The sequence below is a fragment of the Rhinoraja longicauda genome, chromosome 11 (assembly GCF_053455715.1).
Source record: "Rhinoraja longicauda isolate Sanriku21f chromosome 11, sRhiLon1.1, whole genome shotgun sequence".
NCBI classification, from domain to species: domain Eukaryota; kingdom Metazoa; phylum Chordata; class Chondrichthyes; order Rajiformes; family Arhynchobatidae; genus Rhinoraja; species Rhinoraja longicauda.
In genome coordinates, this window is record NC_135963.1 from 38,902,440 (window position 1) to 38,926,097 (window position 23,658).

Here is a 23,658-nt window from a genome sequence, read left to right on the forward strand (position 1 = left end):
ATGCCCCATCTATACTCGTCCCATTTGCCCGCATTTGGCCCAAATCCCTCTAAACCCGTCATATCCATGTATCTACTCCAAAATCTTTTAAATGTTGTTACAGTACCTGGCTCAACTATCTCCTCTGACAGCCGGTTCCATATACCCACCACTCTCTGTGTGAAAAAGTTGCCCCTCGGGTTCCAATTAAATCTTTTCCCTCTCACTTTAAACCTATGTCCCCTGGTTCTTAATTACCCAGTTCTGAGTAAAGGACTGTGCATTTTTTAATGAATATTTTAAACTTTTTAAATCTATTTGAATTGTTTTGTATGTCTCTGTCAGGAAAATTAAAAACAGTTTAAAAAGCCTTCTGAAACTTGCGATGGATGCAGCACCTGTCCAACATACCAGGCCACCTTGTCCTCTTGGATGTGACGGGTCAGGTGTCTGTCCCTCTGCATTTTCCACACAGATGTGGCAGGCAGCAAATCTTATCAGCTGGCCGAGCCCAATGTGATTCAACCCATTCTTTAGTTTGGTCTTGGCGACATTAGGTGTTTATGGAAAGCACTTTAGTTTAGTTTAGAGATACAGCGCGGAAACAGGACCTTTGACCCACCGAGTCTGCACCGACCAGCGATCCCCGCACATTAACACTATCCAGTGCACACAAGGGACAATTTACACATATGTAGCCGATTAACCAACAAACCTGTACGTCTTTGGAACGTGGGAGGAAACCGAAGACCTCGGAGAAAACCGACGGTCACGTGGAGAACGTACAAACTCTAAACAGACAGCACCCGTAGTCAGGATCGAACCCGGATCTCTGGCGCTGCAAACGCCGTAAAGCAACAACTCTACCGCCTGCGCCACTGTGTCGCCCCACTTGGAGCGAATTAACATTGGATGGAAGTAACAGTGTGCCACACTGTCAGCAAAATGTAGGCAGGTGATGGGGTTACTGTGGGATTACAGTAAATGTTGCTTGAAGTTTGGCGTGGATTCAGTGGGTCTTATAATGCTTAATGAATCTATAAATGAAGTGACGTTAGATTCTGTCCAAGGTATTTATTCACAAAATGCTGGAGTAACTCAGCGGGTCAGGCAGCATCTCAGGAAAGAAGGAATGGGTGACGTTTCGGGTCGAGACCCTTCTTCAGACTGATGTCAGGGCGGCGGGACAAAGGAAGGATATAGGTGGAGACAGGAAGATAGAGGGAGAACTGGGAAGGTTGAGAGGAAGTGAGGGACAGAGGAACTATCTAAAGTTGGAGAAGTCAATGTTCATACCGCTGGGCTGCAAGCTGCCCAAGCGAAATATGAGGTGCTGTTCCTCCAATTTCCGGTGGCCCTCACTATGGCACTGGAGGAGGCCCATGACAGAAAGGTCAGACTAGGAGTGGGAGTGGGAGTTGAAGTGCTCAGCCACCAGGAGATCAGGTTGGTTAAGGCGGACTGAGCGAAGGTGTTGAGCGAAATGATCGCCGAGCCTGCGTTTGGTTTCGCCGATGTAAAGAAGTTGACATCTAGAGCAGCAGATACAATAGATGAGGTTGGAGGAGGTGCAGGTGAACCTCTGTCTCACCTGGAAAGGCTGTTTGGGTCCTTGGGTGGAGTTGAGGGGGGAGGTAAAGGGACAGATGTTGCATCTTCTGTGGTTGCAGGGGAAAGTGCCCGGGGATGGGGTGGTTTGGGTAGGAAAAGACGAGTGGACCAGGGAGTTACGGAGGAAACGGTCTCTGCGGAACGCAGAAAGGGGAGGGGATGGGAAGATGTGGCCAGTAGTGGGGTCCCGTTGGAGGTGACGGAAATGTTGGAGGATGATTTGTTGGATACGCTGGCTGATAGGGTGGAAGGTGAGAACGAGGGGGATTCTGTCCTTGTTACGAATGGGGGGAGGGGGAGCAAGAGCGGAGCTGCGGAATATAGAAGAGGCCCTAGTGAGAGCCTCATCTATAATGGAAGAGGTTGAAGCCCTGTTTCCTGAAGAATGAGGCAGCTTGCAGCCCAGCAAAAAAAAAAGCTTGGGCAGCTTGCAGCCCAGCGGTATGAACATTGACTTCTCCAACTTTAGATAGTTCCTCTGTCCCTCTCTTCCCCTCCTCTTTCCCAGTTCTCCCTCTATCTTCCTGTCTCCACCTATATCCTTCCTTTGTCCTGCCCCCCTGATATCAGTCTGAAGAAGGGTCTCGACCCGAAACGTCCCCCATTCCTTTTCTCCTGAGATGCTGCCTGATCCGCTGAGTTACTCCAGCATTTTGTGAATTAATACCTTTGATTTGTACCAGCATCTGCAGTTATTTTCCTACCTTAGATTCTGTCTACATATGAAATTTATCTGCAATGCAGTGTCTCTTACAATCTCTCATAACTATGTAAATATTATATTGTAGTGTAACGATATTATGATCATAATACAATATTGGATGTTCTAATACCTTTGTCAAATTCTTTAGGCATATAGGGCATGTGAAGAGTAAGGAACCTGATTACACTTTGCAACAATCAATTATGACTTTTAATCGTTAAGTTCAAAGATACAAAGCAGATTTGGTTTATTGTGAAGTAAATATTGTTTTATGGAGTTAATGTGCTGTATTGCAGCTGGATATTTATCTGGGCTTTGACTCATTTAAACACAACATTTTCAGTGAAGATTTTTAATCACGTGTCAAAAGTATGTTTACAAGTTTAGACTTTGTTTAAAAGCAAAGTTTATTCATTATTTACTGGAATCATTGGCAGATTATATCTTTATACATTTACATTATGAAAGTCATAAAAATAGTTCAAAATATTTGAAATTTACCAGAAACAAATAACAAAAAATAGAAAAATAACTTGAAATTTAAACTGCTGTTAAAAACAGCCAAAATGTTTAAAAAAGGGTTCTCACCAAATAAAACCCCCGTTCTTTCTCTGAGCTATTACAAAAAGGTATTCCAACATTATCTAATTTTATTGAAGGATTGGAGTTTTATTGAAGTTTTAAAAGGAGAGAATTTTGAAAGGTGTATTAATTTGTTGAGATGTAAGATTGGTGCTTGTGAAGATTCTTAACTGTTTGAAAATTGAGTAAGTCTTTTCACTAAACACTGCTTCATAACGTCCCCATTGTATAATTTAGTTTAATCAGTGATTCGGATAAGAAATCACTTCTTAAATGGTACTCTTTTCTTATTTTAACTGTGGCATTTACTTATTTTAATTAACTGGAAATCCTTTTCTGATAAGTTGATGTTTGCAAATGGCGATAACAACAGTTAAGCTATTTGGAAAAAGTTTTTCACATTAAAAAATAAGTGAAGGCCAGTTTGCATAATTTCATTTAATCTGTTCATTTTCAGTTTTCCCATTGTAGCACCCTGCCTCATTTTCATTGCCTTCATTATTGAAGTTTACAATAATACCATTGTCCTGTCATCCTGTCTGAATTTAAAATTGTAACAGTCAGACCTTAATATTCAACAGCATACCTTTGAGCACGATGTTATAAAAACCCAGCAGGAGAAGAGTGTAAACCCATTCAATTAAAGGCCTGGATGCCAATTTGAGGTTAAAAAGGGGTGGTGGGGTACGTGGAGCTGGGGGAAGAATTAACTGGTTGGAGTCTGGAATTACTGGAACAATGAGATTTCAATTGTCATTTCTTGAAGCAAATGAAGGAGCCATATTTTAAGGACAAGACATGCATTAAATAAATGCAAATCCGTCTTGCAAATGACCATAGAATAACACTACACCTGAATTAGACTCAAGCTTCAATTGGCAAACAAATTTATTACACATTCATAAAAAAAGCCAATTGGTCCAACAACCTCTGCATTCATAACTTTGAGTACACTTAGTTAACTCCTCCTATTGCTGAGCTTCATTTTGGTAGCAGTCTTCCATAATAGTTCATCTCCTTTGAAAATGATTTTGACATGCAGGACCTATAAAAGCCAAGGCGGTTGGAAACCAGTGTATTTTAATAACTTGCATAATTAAAAGGAGATCCCGATCAAATAGAATATATAACAAACTATATAATGGTTGATTTGAAATTGGCTCCTCCTATTAGCATCTGCCTGCCTGACAACATCAACAACTAAAACGACAATAGTTTATCAAAGTTTGCAGTAAAATTCTATTGTGCATGAACTTGCATTTTAACTCAATGAAACAATTAATGAAGGCAAAAAATGAATTGTTCTAATACTTCCTTTGGAATTTGACAAAAAGTTTTTAATATAGATCACGAAAACTGTTCATGTTTTAAGCATTTACAGAATGTGGACAAAATTGTCATGCATCGTGTTTAGTGCTCACCCCTTACCCTTGAACAGGTGGAAGTGAGCTGTCCTCTTGATTTCCATTGCCTCCTATTTTCATGGAGATTTCAATCTATCTGAAGTGACATATCTTTTTTTTGTTTTGTAGCACAGTAATCACCAATTAATTCCACATGTCAAGTGAAGCCATTATTTAATCATAATAGATAAGATTATTTGATATTTAATTAACAGACAGCATCGGTTTATTTTCATCAAGATATATGTTATTCATAAATATGTTTCTTTTGACATTGTTTAAAAGGGTGGGAAAAGTTGCTACTTCCCTTCCCCTCCTCTCACCCTATATCTCCTGGTTGTTGACGATTTTGCAGGTGAATAGTAGCCACTAGTTTCATGTGTCCATGTAGTCCCTATCAGAGATATTTAGTTATTACATTGATGATAACCTGATTGCCACTTTTCAAAAGCATATTGAATTACCAAAGCTTAGAGCAAATCATTATGTGGCTCACCTCTGTGTGTATGTGTGTGGGTGTTTTACTGGGAAAATGTGCCACCAGAGTACCCATGGAAATGGGGGCAGGGTGGGAAACTGGCTGCTGTCTTGTTCTCATGTCTCTTAGACATGGGTTTGATCCATTTCATTCCTTGTGGCCCCAAAGGGATGGGAACCTCTGTCATGGCTAAGAATCCTTCATAATTTTGTGAAAATCTTAACTGATTTCCAAGTGGAACCACAGAACTACACATCCATCATTTAATCCTGAGTGGGGTTTCTTACTGTGGAAGGCCACAAGCTTCGTACTCTGGCACTGCTGTAACTTACACTGAGGTTGGATTCTTCTGTGCAAAGCAACTGATATAAAAGCTTGTGGCTTTCATTGGCAAGCACTTGTACCAAGTTTAAGCAAGAACAATAATCCTTTTGAAACTCAGCAAGGATGCGTGACAAGCACCCTTTTCCTCTTCTCGTGAAACTATGAGGGAATTGCAGTGCAAATTTCTTTCTTTTTGATTCGTGGCTTGAGAAAGCCCAATCCTAACCCTCAAGGCATACAGTACAAAAACACTGTGGTCCATTACCTTGCCAAACAGACACATTCAGCCATAAAACGGTGTGGGATACCTAATAGATGTCAGAAGCATTATATTGCATTCTAGTTGCTCTAAGCAGTACAGATGTTCCAAGCAAACCAGTTTGCTTTGTATCAATTATTGAATAAAAATAAAATGCCACAATTTACAAGATATGGTGAAGAAACACCTGGATAAGATGAGATGTTTTTTTTATAACTGATATATCATCTGGTTAAGTTCCACATCTACTAGATGGTTAATATAGGCGTCATTAACTGCACATCGTATTACAATGTCAGTTTCAGACACTCTAAGTGAATCAGCAGTGCTTAGAGCAAGCCATCATATTAACTTTTCTCGTCAATACCAAATAACCAAATATACCCAATCCCTGCATTTCACAGAAAGTGCAAGATTAGATTTCTATCCAATTTATGAGCAAAATCTAAATGCTAGAAAAATATTTGTAACTATAAAGCACATGACAATTAATAATGCATCATGAGAAGTGGCTATTTCGAATCGGTGAATGTAAGGTGCAATACATACTTCAATAATTCATACCTTTCAATCATTGAGGGGATAATCCACAATACAGAATGCTTGGAAACAGAGATCAACTATCTGGCCTTTGGAAGATGGTGCATATTGTACCATTTGTTGTTATGCCGTCTTTCAAGGTCTGACATTAAGATGCGAAAAGTAGTTGTTTCATGATTTAGAACATCTAAACTTAATTACATCTGTGAAGCTGAATCATCACTGTGATTTTTCCCAACAGTCTCGTGAAGGCCAGTTCAAAGTGCAGAGAGGCTGGATTCTTCAATGCAAAGAGACCAATACTAATGGAGCATGCAGGTTTTCTGATCAGCAAGCATGCCTAATTTAAGGAGAAAGAATAATGTGCTTGAAATTCAGCAAGGAAGTCCGGCAGGCATCATATTCTTCTCAGTCATGACATGCAAGGAGTGCAATTATTGTATAAAGCGCGAGTCAAAGGGGGGCATTGTGTGTCTGTTTTATTGTCTCTCGTTTAAAGCAGGTTACTTTGATTATATTAACACAAAACAGATTGATCTACAATCTGTGAATGAATAGAACATCAATGCCCTGAAATATATTTTTTACAAAGCCATGTGCTGAAAGCACATCATAAATGTCGAAGTGTTTTTCATTCTAATAGGCAAATGTGATCCCATATGTGACTTGATGGCCTTTGTCCCATGCATACAGGATGCGCTCTTTGGGGTTATAGTCGATCTGAGTGGTGTATGAATACTCATTGATAAACTGCATCCTTGGATTGATTTGAGTGTTTGTGTGAGTGTCAAAAGCATACGAAACGTTAGCATGCTTCTTATTGTAGCTGTCCACTGCATACAGCACACCACAAACCATAAAGCAGTTGCCATAATAGTTCTTCCTCAGGCCAGTCCTCCAGGTGGTCTCCTTCTGGATGGACAAGTCAATGGTGTTGAGTCTGCTGATCATTATGACTTCTTGCAAGGAGCCCACATCATCAATGGCTGGGTAGATGATCCAAAGACCATTTTCATCCACGGCAAAGTCTATATCAGAGCGGCCCTTCCACCTCCAGGGAGTGGCCTCATCAAACACCACATCATGCAAAAGGCTCCAGGCTGCCACGAATCTTTGCCTCAGGTCATATTTGATGATATTGCGTGTAAATGCTCTGTTGTAGTAGAATGCCCCATGATATACCACATGGCCAGTCCCAATCCAACTGTAGGGAAGTTTGTAAGAGTTACTCCAGCGACCTAGAGATACAAAAGAACTAAAATTGACTTTTAGTCATACAGCATGGACATAGGCCCTTCAGTCCAACTTAACCATGTCGACCGAAATGGCTCATCGAAGAAGTGACTGTCGTCCCATTTGCCCGCATTTGGCCCTTATCCCTTTAAACCTTTCCTATCCATTTATCCAAGTTTCTTTTTAATGTTGCTATAGTACCTGCCACAACTACGTCCGCTGGCAACTCGTTCTATATATCCACCACCCTCCGAGGAGAAAAATTGCCTCTATATAATAGGGTTCCTATTATATCTTGCCCTTGCTCACCTTAAACCTATGTCTTCTGGCTCTTAGTTCCTCTAACCTGGGTAAAAGACTCTGCATTCATTCCATCAATTCCCCTCATATTTTTCCACCTCGATGAGATCACACTCTTGCACACCAATGAGTAAAGTCCTTGCCTGCTAAACCTTTCTCTGCAGCTCAGGCCTTTGAGTCCTGGCAATGTCCTCATAAAGCTATTCTGCCCTCTTTCCAGCTTAATGGCATTCTTCCTATGGAAGGGTAACTAAAACTGAATGTAGTACTACAAATGTGGCCTTTTCTATTTCCGGGCCCCTCTTTTAGAAATTGGTTTCTGCTCAGCTTCCATGGACACCAGCTGCCAACCGACACTTGTCCAACTGGTCTTCTCCAGGCATGAATTGGAACCAGGAACATTTTCCCTTAAGGTGAGCAGTAGGGGCCAGTGGGAAGGTTGGAGGGGGGTGGGGATGGGGAATGTATAATCAGATCTTCAAACCACTTCTGCCTTTCAAATCGATCATGGCTGCCTGGTGCTTCATTTCATCGCCCCACTTTGTTTCCAAACAGCAGAGCCTGGTTCCTTCCCTGCCTGATGGGGGAGCATAGAAACCTCAGAGGAATTGAACTAGCACCTTGCCTTCCTGCAATGTTGAGGCCAATCGCAACTCTCCCATATGAAATACATTAATTGTATTTGGGCTTGATCTCAATTTGGACAGCTTGTTTCCCCACCAAACAATGTATTTGGCAGATGGAAACTTGGCAAAATAGATAATAAATACTTTTGTCTGATCCAGTTTTGGAATGTCTAAAATCTGCCCTACCTCATTTATGCATTGGTATTCTGCCAGATCACTTATTGGAAGCCACAGAACAAGTTGGATTAGGGAACTTAACTGAGGGTTTAGATATATTGAATAATAATGAATGTCTTGGAGTGAATTAAAGGCAGGAATCTATCTAAGAGACTGAATGATGTCTATATGTTTCCATTTCCTGGCTCAGAACTAATGAAAGAACTCAGATGAACTACTTAGTACTGACTTAAAACTAGAACATGATAGAAACACATCTGATAGCAGCATCTGAGGAGAGATGAACAGAGTAAATATTTCAGGTTTTCATCAGAAATTATTACTCATAGAACACAGAACATACAACACAGGAACAGGCCATTCAGCCCACAATGGCTCTGCTAAACATAATGCCAAGATAAATAATTTCCTGTGCTTGCATATGATCCTACAATCTCCATTCCGCGCATATCCATGTGCCTATCCAAAGGCCACTTAAACACCATTATCGTATCCACTTCCACCATCACCCCTTACTGAGCGTTCCAAGCACTCACCATCCTTTGTATAACAACACTTGCCCAGCTTATCTCCTTTAAACATTTGCCATTCTCACCTCAAAGCTATCTTCTCAGGTCTTGTGGTATTTTCACCCTGGAAAAAAGGTTCTGACTGTCTCCACTATATATGCCTCCCATAATTGTATATACTTTTATCAGGTCTCCCCTCAACCTCCAGCATTCCCGAGAGAACAATCCCTATCTGTCCAACCTCTCCTTCTAGCTAATACCTAATTCAGGTATCATTCTGGTAAACCTCTTCTGCACACCTTCCAAACCCTCCACATCCTTCCTGTAATGGGGCAACCAGAACTGCACTCAATACTCCAAATGTAGCCTAACCGAGTTCTATCAAGCTGCATCATGGCTTTCTTACTCGTACTCAGTGCCATGCCTGATGAAGGAGAGCATACCATGCCCCTTCTTTACCACTCTATCTCCTTGTGTTACCATTTTCAGGGAGTTTGTAGCTTGTATCTAGAATTAAGTCATGGGATTTAGAAGTAGACTTGGCTGGCTGGTCTGCAATTTCTGTGAGATCATCTCTATTATTTACCTTTTGGTCATTCCACTGCACCCATGGCCCAGAATCAAAAAGCTGGGCAAAACCAAGTTTCTATGTTTTGAACAACAACATTTTATCAATTTTGGTCCATACTTTATTTGCTATTAATGACTTGTAAAACCCGCTTTAATAGTATCCACCTCCACCAGCACCCCAACAGTATGTTTCAGGCAGCCACCACTCTCTGTGTAAAATAACTTGCCCCGCATTTCTCCTTTAAATTTTGCCCCTCTCACCATTAAGCCTCCCTCGTCTTTGGCATTTCCACCCTGGGAAAAATGTAGTGACTGCCTACCCTTCTATGCCTCTCATAATTTCATATGCCTTGGACATCATCTTTGGAAACTTTCAGTGTATGAATTTTAAATTTAAAAAGGAATGAATGGCATGATGACTAGGTTGTCACTTGTTTAGTTTTTTTTCTTTTACACAGACTCACAACTCGCTGGGTAAAAAAGTTTTTCCTCATCTCAGCCCTAAATGGCTTACCCTTTATTCTTAAACTGTGGCCCCTGATTCTGGACTTCCCCAACATCGGGAACATTTTTCCTGCATCTAGCCTGTCCACTCCTTAAATTTTTTAATATGTTTCTATAAGATCCCCTCTCATCCTTCTAAATTCCAGCGAACACAGTCCAGTCGACCCATTCTTTCATCATACGTCAGTCCCGCCCTGTATACCTGATTCTCTTCCTTCCTGACCACCATGAGAGAACTTCTAGGAAAGCAATTGTTAGAGGAGAACTCGGGAACTGGCATCATTACTCTATACTGGAATACATTTTTGAGGTTGTGGTAAATTACTGAAGGTTTGGATTATATATAACAGGCACATTTAGAGAGGGTTTCTTTATAGATCCATTAAAAACAGATGTGTCAATATTTTCTTGGGGTCCGCAGTAGTCATCCCCTGAAGAGAGTGCTTAATTTCAATTTGTTTTAAGTGGTACCTGGCCACTCTAGGACACCATCTGTGTTACCATTCTTCATGGATGTTTTGAAACAGCAGCAGGTGACAAGGCCATCATTGAGGATGTTAGAGCAGGCTTATGTTTTTTAACTTGATCTTTTCTGTTTTCTATTAATTTTCATTGTCGGCAAGGAATTATTAGATCATACACCTACTTATTGCATGGTTGGCTTGGCCACAGTAGAATTAATGTCACCTGTATTCCAGATAAAACGAGTAGCCAACCTGAGGATTAGGATCTCTGACCACAGAATGCTTCAATTCACCAGGAAATAATTCCTTACCAGATTCAGCAATTGTGTCCAAACCCGAGTGAGAAATAATAATTTGTAATGCTCCTTATAAATAACTTGTGGATAAGGATTGTGTTATGAGCAAAGGACGGTAGAAAAATGTTATAATGTTCTCTTATAGTTTCAGCAGAACATCTTAAATATCTGCCAAATCTGGGTGTGAAACATTTTATGCATATGATGGGTGGGTCTGGGCTCCAACTGCCTTTCCCATTTTGAAAAGTCTTTGTTAAAAAGTGTGTCGGAATCACATACTGTTTTCCAAGATTGAGCTACAAAGCAGGCATGGATTAGCCTATCGAGGTCTGATTGTGCAGGTTTGGTTAAGGTTTTGCTCTAAGGAAAAAAATTTCAAGGCGGCACAGTAGCGTAGCTGAGCAGCACAGTGGCACAGCACGAGGAGCCATTGCCTCACAGCTCCAGTGTCCATCCCAATCCCTGGTGCTGTCTGTCTGGAGTTTGCATGGTCTTTCTGTGACCAAGTGGGTTTTCCTGGGGTGCTCCAGTTTCCTCCCACATTTCAAAGGTCAGTGTTTTAATTGGCTGCTTTAAATTTCCCCCAGTTTATAGCTAGTTGGTAGAATTTGGGGAGGTTGATGACAATGTGGGTACAATAAAATGGGATGTGTAAATAGGTGGTTAATGGACAGTGGGCCAAAGGGTCTGTTTCTGTGCTGGATGACTCTGTGACTTTAATTGTCTATTGATTACTAAATTGTACTGTGGTTTCTGAAATACTCTTTACATTTCCTAACCTCTTGTAGTGAGTGGGGGTAATGCCATCTTAATTTCTGTTATTATTTTATTTAGGATGCTTGAATGATGAAAAATTATGGAATAATGGAAAGGAAAAGACCTTTTAGCTCCTTAAAGTTGCTCTGCCATTTACTCATATCATGGTGGACACTATTTGTCCACCTTTCTGTTTAATCCTCATTTCATCAAATTCCCTTACTGTCTAAAACATTATTGATATCAGCCTTGAATACACTCAAACAACCACAGTCCTCTGGAAAAGTCCCTAAAATACACGACTCTCAGCAAAAGGAGGTTTCTCCTTCTCTAAGTCATGAAGAACTGGCCCATATCTTGGGACTTTGCTCCTGATTTTCATACCCTCCAACTAGAGGGAGAGGTATCTAGATCATTTTTGCCACAACCAACACCCACAGACCTTCCATTCCAAATTTCAGCCACAATTCTTCCTTTAGATCCCATATAAGTCTTCTACATCTTACCTTGGTCCCATATCCTTTAGTTTTGGGCACCTTTGCAGAAGGTTTCTTATAAATAACCATATCGATTCCCCTCATAATTTTGCACTCCTCAATCAGGTTATGCCGCAGACTCCTCGAGAGTAAACAATCCCTGTGTTGTCTAGCTTCTCCTCATAACTGAAACATTTAATCCGCTGCAACATCCTGGTGAAGTTCTGAGTTTCTCCTCAAAGAACAACCCTTTCATTCTGGAAATCAATAATTTTAAGCAATGACATATTGACCCCAAGGTAAGTTTTTCTGTCTTTAAGTATAAAAGCCAACTGGATGCAGTACACCAAATATGGTCTCTACATAATACCACACAAGCTGACCAAGTCATACACCCCTGCAGAAAGGCTAAGAGATCATGCGTTTCTAGTTGCTTGCTTTATCTGCATCCTTATTTTTTTCCATCTTGTAACCCAACACACCAAGATCCCGCTGTACACCAGCATTTACTAATTTATCAAGCTTTAAGGACCACTCTGGTTAGTCCTTCCAACCAAAGTCAGTAACCTTACACATCTGTATTATGCTTCTTCCCCACTTACTCAGCTAATCCTTCTCGCAGCTCCCCCCCCCCTAATCTTTCTACTACCAGCAAAAATGAACATGTCTTTTCATCTGCCATTGACATCTATATCTATATACTAAAACTCTCATTTGTTTGTTCCTGAACTACAGCCAAAACGGTACATGATAGCATGACAATTTTAGGCCCACCTTACTCACAATTCACCTGCGGTGTGCAGTATCAAGTTTTGTTATATTTTAAAAGTTATTCACTTTATAAACTTTAATAAACTTTATACTGTGAATGGGACAAGTCATTTTGATCTAATACTTCCATGTTCGGCGTCACAATGGGAACCCAACAGGTCATATATGAGATCAGCATTTTGAGATTGTCATTTTGATCTAATACGGCGTCACAACGGGGGAGGGTTGCCGTGCCTGGCGGCGGTACGCCTGCATAGTAGCGTCGGGAGGACTGGCGCCTGTCCTGGCGTGCCCACCTTGCTAGATCTTCCTCCCGTGGTGCAACGCGGCGGAAGAGAGGTCAAAGAAGATGGCGCAGCGCCTCGCGGACGCTCTCCTGCTGCTGACCGCCGCGATGGCCAGGATGAGTGGCTCCCTCTCCCCTTTCCTCTCCCCCCTCACACGCCTCCGGGCCTGGGGGAGTTTCAACGGCCAGGAAACCGCGCCTGCGCAGAGGGCTCCCACTTGTCAGGCCAGGAGGGTTGCTAGGCCTGGTATCCGCGCGTGCACAGTTGCGGGAGGGTTGCCGGGCCCGGCGGTGGAGCGCCCAGAGTACCTTTAGTAACAACGGGACCCAACGGGTGCATGGGCCGTCTAGTAAACTGTAAAATGCTAAAATCACTGGATAATCTCTCTGGGAGCCCATCAGCAACAACCTCTCCAATGCAACAAAGACCAATTCATTCCTACTCTCCATTTTCCCTTCTTTAACTAATCCTGTGTGGAATGTAAATTATCGGAATAGGCAAAAATGTTCTTGAGGTTTAGTTAATGAGGGAGGAGCGCAAGACAATTTGTTCATGTGCTGAAGTTGATCGGGTGACTAGAAAAGCAAATATGAAAATATTGGAAACACTTATCGGATCAACCAGCATCTGTGAAGCAAAGTTTTTCAGTTAAAGCTTCAAGTCCATGGACTTTTAGAATTGGGAAAAGAACTGGTCTGTATTCTCTGGAACAAAGGACATGAGTATGGGGAGAAGGCAGGAACGGGGTACTGATTGATAGTGATCAGCCATGATCGCATTGAATGGCGGTGCTGGCTCGAAGGGCTGAATGGCCTACTCCTGCACCTATTGTCTATTGTCTATTGTCTATAATATTCATTGTATTTGCGATACTTTGTTCTCACCTTGTTTGAAGTTTTCCATGTTGCGAAACTCTATCAAGGTGTTGCCATAATAATAATTGGTGATGTAGATTTTGTCACCTCGCGCAAATGGATCCTTCATCCAGGCCCCTTCATTCCTCCCATAAATGTGCTTGGTCTTGGGTTTAGCGATAGTAGACAACGTCTCCTTGCACTCATCTGCAGATGACAAATTGGCATGTTAGGGTTACCCGTTGGCCTGATTTCATTTTATATGGCTCCATGACTCAATAACTCTTCACTGTCCATTACACAATATTAACTCTCTGCACAAGAATGTTAAATATTCATGCAGGGACAACTGATCAAAAGCTCCTGAGGCAAACAATCATTATGAAAGGAGTGAATTGTCCAATATTCCAATACTCAAAAGGCTCCTTAAATGGTCTGCCAATTTGAGAAACTTCAACAAGAGTAAAACATAAAAGTGAGGCAATCTGTTCTCATCAAAATAAAAACTCTCACTGTCTTTAGAACAGAAACCAAATTACAATTGTGGTAGAATTGTCAATTATCGAGCTCACATCTGCTCTTCATTCAACATGGTTGAAACAATTTCATAGAATACCACAGTACAGTCTGAAATACTTAGTGAAACCACTTTATAACCTATTAGTCTGCTTGTATTAAATATGAATAGAGTTTAACGTCACCATTGTTAATCTTCACTTGAGAAAATAAATGCAATAAATTTTCACTTGAGAAAATAAATGTGCAATAAATAAGTCAAGCCAGGGCACCCTTATGTCAGTGGTAAGAAAATTATTGAAGAAAATTCTAAAGGGTAGGATTTATTTGGATTTGCAGGGACTTATCAAGCAAGGATAGTAATTTTAGCTTTGTGAGGGAGAAATCCCCTCATTAATTTAATCGTGTTTTTTGAGCAATTAATTAATGCGATTTTGAGGAATTAATGAGGATTAATTAAGACAGGGCATTGATCGACCACGGCTGGGTCGCCCAGGCGAGGGTGTCTGATGTTGAAAGACCCAAAACACCCAATGACCCCAGGTTACATCACTGATGATGTGTTCAGGAGCATCAAGAGATGTATTTTTTATCAATTAATAGTAAGGCAATTGACAAGGTACAAGATGGTCACGCACTTGGTATCCCAGGTGAGTTGGCTAATTGGATCCAAAATTAACTTGGTAATAGGAGGCAGAGGATGGTAGTGGAAGAATACTTTTAATATTTCATCCAGAATGGCTTCTCAATGGTTGGGTCAGATTAATTAAAAATTATCTGGACATTTCAAAAGCAGAAACTTAAGCCTGTAATTTGTTTGGCAATTGTTCCAGGTAGCCAAATATATCGTGTTACAATACTAGTATTGTTTTGGAAACTGCCTGCAAATGAAAGAGGTCAGTGCAGAAGATTTTGAGTGTTAACAGGCTTGGTCATGGCAAATCTGGATAAAGGATAGGCTCTTTTGAGTTTTGATTGAGATTTGACCATGGTAATGTGTTAACAGTGAACTACTTTCTGATATTTCTGATTGCCCAGTCATTATCCTCAGCAACTATTTCCGTAAAAAACTATTTCAACCATCTTGATCCAAACCCAATGACATGTCTTAGACCAATAGTTCAAAGTGAAGATAGAATGATTTTTTAAATATTACAATTTGACCTTCATACAGAAAGTGTTCTGGGTGAGATTCTTGCTGCACAGGACCCCGATGAGTATTCAGATGAACATGATGCATCTCAATTATGTGTCCTGGGGCACAGCATGATGATGTTTATATTTATGTTACTAGATTTATAATCCAGGGGCCTGGACTATTCATCTGGGGCCAAGCAATTCAAAGATCATTGCAAGAGGTGGGGAATTTGGATTCAGTCAATGAAATAAATCTGGAATGATAAACTACCATTGGTAATGACAGAGGAGATTAATTTAACTTGATATCATGTTTGGCACGAATATTGTGGGCTGAAGGCCCTGTTCTGTGCTCTACTGTTTTTTTATGACCATTATTCATGGCGGAGTGCGGTAAAAATAATGGTTTATCAGTGTTCTTCAGGGTAAGATATTTGTCATCCTTAACTAATCTGATCTATAGATCACTCTCTAACCATGATGCAGTGTGGTTAATTCAAAAACTGTTGTCCACAATAGCCTAGGTAAGAAAGCTGTCTCTGCCAAACACTGTTGCAAAGATAGTTTCTGTAGATGATATGTGTGTACTCCTTTAATTGATAGTGACGATGTCCATGTTAACCACTCCCTCACCGGTTGGTATAATTGTAGCTTCCCCACCCCTAGCAGGGGCTCCAGTGATCGTGACAGACCATGTGCAGCTAGGGCAGTGATATGTGTACATTAAAGTAGTTAAAGATACAATGGTGTCCGGGAACCATCTCTACATGGTGTCAGAAGTGGTTCTTCCTGCGTCTTCAGTTTGTCGGGTTTTGTTTTCTTAGTTCCAGTTCCCCCTCCCTGTGCCGTGATGGCCTCTGCCTGTCGCAAACCTGACATCTTGGTCTTTGATGCAGACATCACTCATCGCTGGAGTGTGTTCCGACGTGACTTTGAGCATTATGCCACAATCGCTCACCCTGCCGTGGCCCCTGCGGTCAAAGCCTCCCTTTTACTGAACCTGGCTGGTCCCGAAGCGCTTGAGCGGTCGGAGTCATTCATCTATGGACAAGGCGAGAGTGTCCAGGACCCGGTATGTCTGCTTGCTAAATTTACGGCTATGTGTGACCTCCCCACGAACCACATCTTAGAGCGTTTTAAACTGTTCTCCCGACGCCAAAACCCTGGGGAATCTGTTGACAATTTCGTGGCCGCGCTGCGCCGAATGGCTCGCCGATGCGACCTGCACGTCCTCACCCCTGAGACTCTAACCCGCGACATCTTGGTCTTTGGTCTACGGGATGGTAAGCTGCGCTCAGAGCTGCTACGTAAGCCTGATCTGACATTCCATGAGGCGTTGTATGCCTCTCGTTTAGCTGAGGCTGTCTCCTCTGCTGTACAGCCACCGGACCCTGTGGTCCACGCAGCTAGCTTCACCTCTGCTCCTCGGCGACAGAGGGCAAGCCCGACGCCGAGCTCTAGGCCACGCCAACGCTGTCCGAACTGCAACTTTACTTCGCATCGGTTTAATGTCTGCCCGGCGATGGGGAAAACCTGCAATCTCTGCAATAAGCCCAACCACTTTTCGGCGGCCTGCCGTTCCCGTGGGAACCCTGCACAGCCACGGCAGAAACCCTCTTGCTACTTGACACGTGATGATACCGCGTCTGGTTCTCATCTCCAGCATGATGAACTCCCCCTGTCTGACTCTGGCTCTTCCCAGAGCGAAATGAGTGTGTTTTCCCTGCGAGGTGCACCTGCTCTGATAACAGACCCAACCGTCCGAGTCACGGTGAATGGCATGGCCTTCTCTGCTAAGGTGGACACGGGGGCTGCTGCCAATGTTATGTCAACAAGCCTATTCAAGAAGATAAGAGATAATGAGCTCGTTTCTACAGACAGTGCTGTTTTGCGTGCATATGGGGGCGGTGTACTTGTTCCTGTGGGGAAGGCCACTCTCCACTGCAAGGTGCTGAAGACCTCTCGGCCCCTTTCTTTCTTTCTGTTAGACGGTAAATGTGTCCCCCTGCTCGGCGTGGAGGCCTGCCAGGACCTCGGATTGGTGAGATTCCACAGCGATGTCCACATGGTGGAGGCACCCCTAAACCCGCTGGCCGAGTACCCGGACCGTTTTGACTCGAAGCTGGGGAAGTTGCCCTGCAGCTACAAGATTGCCCTCAACCCCGACATCACGCCGGTTGTCCGTCCCCCGCATCGGGTATCCTTCGCCATGAGAGACAAGGTCGAGTCCACTCTTCTCGAGATGGTGGCCACGGGCATCCTGAAGCCAGTAACGGTCCCCACCCAGTGGGTCTCCACTATGGTCGTCGCTGCGAAGAAGGATAAGAGTGAACTACGGATCTGCATCAACCCTAAGGACTTGAACTTGGTTATCAAGCGCCCGCATTATCCTATGCGGACAGTGGAGGATGTTGTTGCACAGGTCGGCCCTGCCACTGTGTTCTCGGTTCTCGATGCCAAGAGCTCGTTCTGGCAGATACCTCTGGACGAGCGATCCTCGCACCTGACGACCTTCAGCACCCCCTTCGGCAGGTACCGCTTCCTCCGCATGCCGTTTGGGATCAACTCTGCCAGCGAAGTGTTCCAAAGGACCATGGAACAACTGTTTGCTGGGCTCCCGTGTGCCATCATTGTCGACGACATTCTGGTTTACGGGAAGAATGTCGCTGAGCACGACCACCACCTTTGCCAGGTGCTACAGCGGGCCCGAGATGTCAACCTGAAGCTCAACCCGAAGAAATGCCGGTTCCGGGTCCCTGAGGTCACCTACGTGGGACACGTCTTCACAGCATCAGGGCTGAAGCCCGACCCGCAAAAGACAGCCGCAATATCCGAGATGCCTGCACCTGCTGACGTGCCTGGCCTACAGCGCTTCTTGGGCATGGCCAACTACCTGGGAAAGTTCATCCCCGACCTGAGTGAACTGAGCGCCCCTCTGAGGGACCTGGTGAAAAAGGATGCTGCCTGGGCCTGGTTCCCGCAACACCAGAAAGCATTCGACACCCTCAAATCTAAGCTGATCAGCATGCCTACGTTGAAGTACTTTGACCTCCAGCGCCCCATCGTTCTCACATGTGATGCATCGAAGTTTGGCCTAGGGGCCGCCTGCCTGCAGGTCCACGACGGGGTGCAACTGCCGGTGTCCTATGCATCCCGCACGATGACGACCGCGGAACAACGCTATGCCCAGATTGAGAAGGAGCTGCTGGCAGTTGTTTTTGCCTGCTCCAAATTCAAGGACTATATCCTGGGCACTTGCTTCACTGTTGAAACGGACCACCAGCCTCTGGTTACCATCCTCAATAAGCCGATACACGTGGCCTCCTCCCGGCTCCAGCGCATGATGCTCCAGCTACAACGTTTTACTTTCACCGTGGTTTATCGAAAGGGCAAGGACATGTTTGTTGCTGATACGCTGTCTCGGGCGCCCCTCCCATCCACAACCCGACATCCATACGAGGCGTCCGATCTGATAGTCCTAAACGTCAATTTCGTGCCCTCCAGTCAGTTGAAGTCCCTGGCCAAGCACACGGCAGCTGACGCTTCGCTACAACAGCTGGCCGCGATCATCAAACGGGGCTGGCCAGGCCGCCGTTCTTCCCTGCCGGCCGCAGCGGTGCCTTACTTCCTGGTTCGTGACGAGTTGGTGCTGCGTGAGGGTGTGATTGTGAAGGGGCGCAAGGTGGTGGTGCCCGCAGCACTACAAGAACAATATTTCGAAACTGCTCATCGTGGCCATCCCGGGGCCGAAGCGACCCTTTCCATCGCTCAGAGTCAGTTCTTCTGGCCTGACATGCCTCGCTATTTCCGAGATAGAGTCTCCGCGTGCCCTACCTGCAACAGCCTCGCTCCACAGCAACAGCGGCAGCCGCTCCTGCAGCAGCCAGCCCCTAACCTGCCCTGGTCCGCGCTGGCAACCGACATCTTCGAATGGCACGGAAAGCACTTTCTGGTGCTAGTTGACTCTTACTCCAGCTGGTTTGAAGTTGACCAGCTCCACTCCCTATCTTCCTCCGCGGTCATCGAGAAGCTACGCCGCCACTTTGCCACCTTCGGGTCCCCAGCCAGCATGCAATCGGACAACGGCAGCCAGTTCACCAGCGCCGAGTTCCGTGCTTTTGCTGAACGGTGGAATTTTCGGCACTACACCAGCAGCCCGGAATACCCGCAGAGCAACGGCCTGGCCGAGCGCGCGGTCCGCAGCGCTAAAGGACTGTTGGAACGTTGCCGCCTGTCCCGCTCCGACATTTACCTGGCCCTGCTGAACCTCCGCAACATCCCCCGCGATCATGCCCTGGGTTCCCCGGCTCAGCGTCTCATGTCCCGTGTCACGCGGCCCATGGTCCCGGTGTCTCAACAGTCCCTGTCTCCCTCTGCCCTTAAACCTGCCTTAGTCCGGAAACGCATTGCCCGCAGACACGGTATTCAGAAGCGCTCCCACGACGAGTCCTGCCGTGTCCTCCGCCCTCTTCTTCCCGGCCAGGTCGTCCGTATGAGGTCCATTTCTGGCCGCTCCAGACTGGCCGTGGTCGTCGGTTCTGCTGGCTCCCCCCGTTCGTACCTGGTCAACCATGACGGCAAGGTGTACCGCCGGTCCCGCCAGCATCTCCGGCTCGTGAACGAGCCCATCCCTCCCCCGGCGGCTCCGTATGCCCCTCCACTGCCACTTTCGCGGCCCAGTGACTTGCCCGCTCCTCTGGGCCCCCCCCCCTGGTCCTTCTCCTGTCCGTCTTCCGGCTGCGGTCCCGTTTTCTCCGGCTTCCTCGCCCTCCTCCTCCTCCTCGCCGCCCCCCCCGCTGCCTTCATCGCCCAGGGGTTCTCCCGTCCGTAGCCCACCCCGTGCCCCGGCACCGTCCCCGCTTGTTCCCGTCGGAGAAGGAGGTGATGGCGAGGTTCGGACCCGGTCTGGTCGCCTGGTCAGGCCGCCTGTCCGTTACGGCGATTACGTGTGATTCCGTATTCCTGTGCCTTACTGTCTGCATTTACCCTAGCGCATGAGACGTGGTCGCCCTGTCACTCACTGTTTGTTTTGTAGAGGAAGGATGTAGATGATATGTGTGTACTCCTTTAATTGATAGTGACGATGTCCATGTTAACCACTCCCTCACCGGTTGGTATAATTGTAGCTTCCCCACCCCTAGCAGGGGCTCCAGTGATCGTGACAGACCATGTGCAGCTAGGGCAGTGATATGTGTACATTAAAGTAGTTAAAGATACAATGGTGTCCGGGAACCATCTCTACAGTTTCCAACATCCACAACCATTTCCAGCAAAGATTCAAATCAATTCAGACCATTCTCCAATTCCCACTGACATTATTTACACCAGGGCTGCCTGATGACACACTAATGTTGCCATGATGTTAAGAGCAGTCTTTTTCAACTCCATTCTGGGCCTTTGTCCATTTGGATCATGGCTAGAATCACATCTGGTGCTGGCTGCACAGAGTACCAGGAGAACATTGGTGAATGGATTTTGTGATTTCTTCTGAGGCAGTCCCTTGGATGATGCATCCATTTAAGTTTTGCAGGTTCTGAAGTGCCAAAGAAGGGCAGATGCCTGACAGGGTTTGTGTTGGGAGTTCCAATGTTCTCCTGCTGTGAGAAAACAAATGGGGCCAAAGTTGTTTTCTTACTTTTACGATTCTAACGAGAGATCATTAACCTGCGTCTCTATCCACGTGCTACTTGACTTGCCGTGTGTTTCCAGCATTTTCTGTTTACCTCTCTGTTTTATCTCTATTTCTGTTTACCATGTATTTGTCTGAATGCTTATCATAGTTTAAAATAAAACTATGAATCCAGAGCACTCAATACCACATTGGAGAACATTTCTCAATAAATGGAATGATCAATGTAACCTGCCATTTAAAAAAAAAGCAAATTCTGGAAGCTCACATACCAAAACTTCTGTAACCATCATTCGATTTGTGGTTTACACGTTGTCTCCTTGTGCCCTCCACATTAGGTCTCTTTTTGGCATGGGGAGCGATTAAAGTTGTCCTGGCTTTTGGTGAACGGGTTGTGGTTTTTCGCTTTAGGCTGGTGACGTTGTCTGCCATGGTTGAAGTTGTGGGTGTGGTGGTGGGTGCAATGGTCGTGGTCAGTGCAGGTGTGGTTGTAGTAGTTGTGGTGGGTGTGGTTGTAGTGAGTGTTGTGGTAGGTATATCAGTCGTAGTGGTGGGTATTGTGATAGGTAGGGTTGTTGTAGTGGTTGTTGTGGTGGGTAGGGTGGTTGTGGTGGGTAGGGTGGTTGTGGTGGGTAGGGTGGTTGTGGTGGGTAGGGTAGTTGTGGTGGGTAGGGTGGTTGTGACAGTGGTGGGTCTGGCAGTTGTGGTAGGTGTTGGTTTAGTTGTGGGTATGGTGGTCGTGGTGGTTGGTACTGTGGTTGTAGTGGGTGTTGTGTTAGGTACAGTTGTGGTGATCATGGTGGTGGGTGTGACGATGGGTACAGTACTCATGGTGGTGGATGCAGTGGCTACAGGGATGGTGGTAGGATCCTCAGGAGTAATTGTGGTAGCACTAGTAGTAGTGGGGGCTGCTGCCGTGTCGGTGGTGCTGGTTGTGGTTGCCATGGAAGAAAGGGCAGCAATGGTGTTCGAGTGGGTTGAAGTGGTTACTGCATCGTCAGTGAGGATGGAGACATTGAAGGTGATGGGAACTTCATCAGTAGGAATTGTCGTGGTGGTGACTGCAGGGGATGTGGGAGCCATATTGGGTGGTAAAATGGGAGCTGTGGTACCAGCAGAAGCTGGTGAGGTTGTGATGTGAGTTGCGTTAGGCATGGTGGGGGTGGGGATTGGGAAGGAGGTAAAAGTTGTGTTTGCTGTGGAATTTATGGAAAGAGCTGAAACAAGAGTATGGATGGGAAGTGGGATGGAAGCAGTGGCGTTGATAACAGTAGCAGGCTCTGAGGCATTGGCTTGGCTGGTCTTAGCAAGGTGTGGATCTGGGCTGGCCATAGTAAAGTCAGTTGTATTGTTACTGCTGGACGAGTTGGTCACACTGGGAATTGTTGAACGTGCAACAAGAATTGTTACATTCGTCAAAGACTCCATTTCGTCTGTGGAATTCAGCTGGCGTCTGGATTTTGTTGCTGTCTCTGGAATGATGGTTGTAAGTGCAGGATTTGGTGTCTGAGAATTATTACCCACTGATTCAGTCTGCTTAATAAGTTGGTCATCCAAAAAGAGAAGGGTTCCATCCTCACCACTGGCAGAGCTGGATTCTGTTCAGAGAGTAAGAAACAGTGAGTTAAGATCCACTGAAAGGCTTATCATCATCATATATATACAGCCGGAAACAGGCCTTTTCGGCCCTCCAAGTCCGTGCCGCCCAGCGATCCCCGTACATTAACACCATCCTACACCCACTAGGGACAATTTTTTTTTTTTTACATTTACCCAGCCAATTAACCTACATACCTGTACGTCTTTGGAGTGTGGGAGGAAACCGAAGATCTCGGAGAAAACCCACGCAGGTCACGGGGAGAACGTACAAACTCCTTACAGTGCAGCACCCGTAGTCAGGATCGAACCTGAGTCTCCGGCGCTGCATTCGCTGTAAAGCAGCAACTCTACCGCTGCGCTACCGTGCCGCCCTGCGCTACCGTGCCGTACCGTGCTTCTTTTGTAACCATAGTCTTTTATCCCTTTCTTATGTTAAACATCTTGCTGCATATTTCCTCTTTTTAAATAAAACTAAGTATCCAGTAAAACCTTGTTGGTTTCCATTATTTTCAGAATAAAGATGATTACAACTGCAGATATTTTATTGGCTTTTGTTGGCTCCAATTCAAAGCTATTTAAATCTTAACATCAATGTTGGAAATGAAACTTGCTTCATTTATTGACATTTCCCATCAGGTTGATCTTAACACTGAACACAGTATGGGTGAAAACCGCAGCTGGAGTGAGAATTTTCGGAGCCTGGGGCCTTTTAAGGTTCCTCAGTGCTGTTTTCTTGAAACAAGTGTCGGCACAAAGCAAACCCTTGTTCAGGTCTAGATTCAAACGTTTGTGATGCTCTTCATTATAAATAAACCACATTCTAGTTTTATTTAATACATCAGCAGTATCCCAAACTACCACTTGAGCCAAAATGCTTATTTATGATTAATCATCTTTTTCTATTGAAAACTTTCCATTGCGGAGCATTTGGATAGCAGTAACAGGATCATTCCGAGTCAGCATGGATTTACGAAGGGGAAATCGTGCTTGACTAATCTACTGGAATTGTTTGAGGATATAACTAGGAAAATTGACAGGGGAGAGCCGGTTGATGTGGTGTACCTCGACTTTCAGA

The 23,658-nt window shown here is 44.7% G+C and overlaps 1 protein-coding gene across 1 annotated transcript in view; it reads right to left on the bottom strand.

Moving 5' to 3' along the window:
- Positions 1–2,779: 2,779 nt before the first annotated feature.
- The window catches only part of LOC144597808 (olfactomedin-like protein 2B), a 53,642-nt gene continuing 32,763 nt past the window's right edge, over positions 2,780–23,658 (bottom strand). Inside the window, exons 6-8 of the mRNA XM_078407414.1 lie at positions 21,257–22,582; positions 13,733–13,909; positions 2,780–7,117 (exon numbers count right to left, since the gene is read on the bottom strand). Coding sequence (XP_078263540.1) covers positions 6,516–7,117; positions 13,733–13,909; positions 21,257–22,582 — 2,105 coding nt within the window. The 3' untranslated portion in view covers positions 2,780–6,515. The remainder of the gene's footprint in view (positions 7,118–13,732; positions 13,910–21,256; positions 22,583–23,658) is intronic.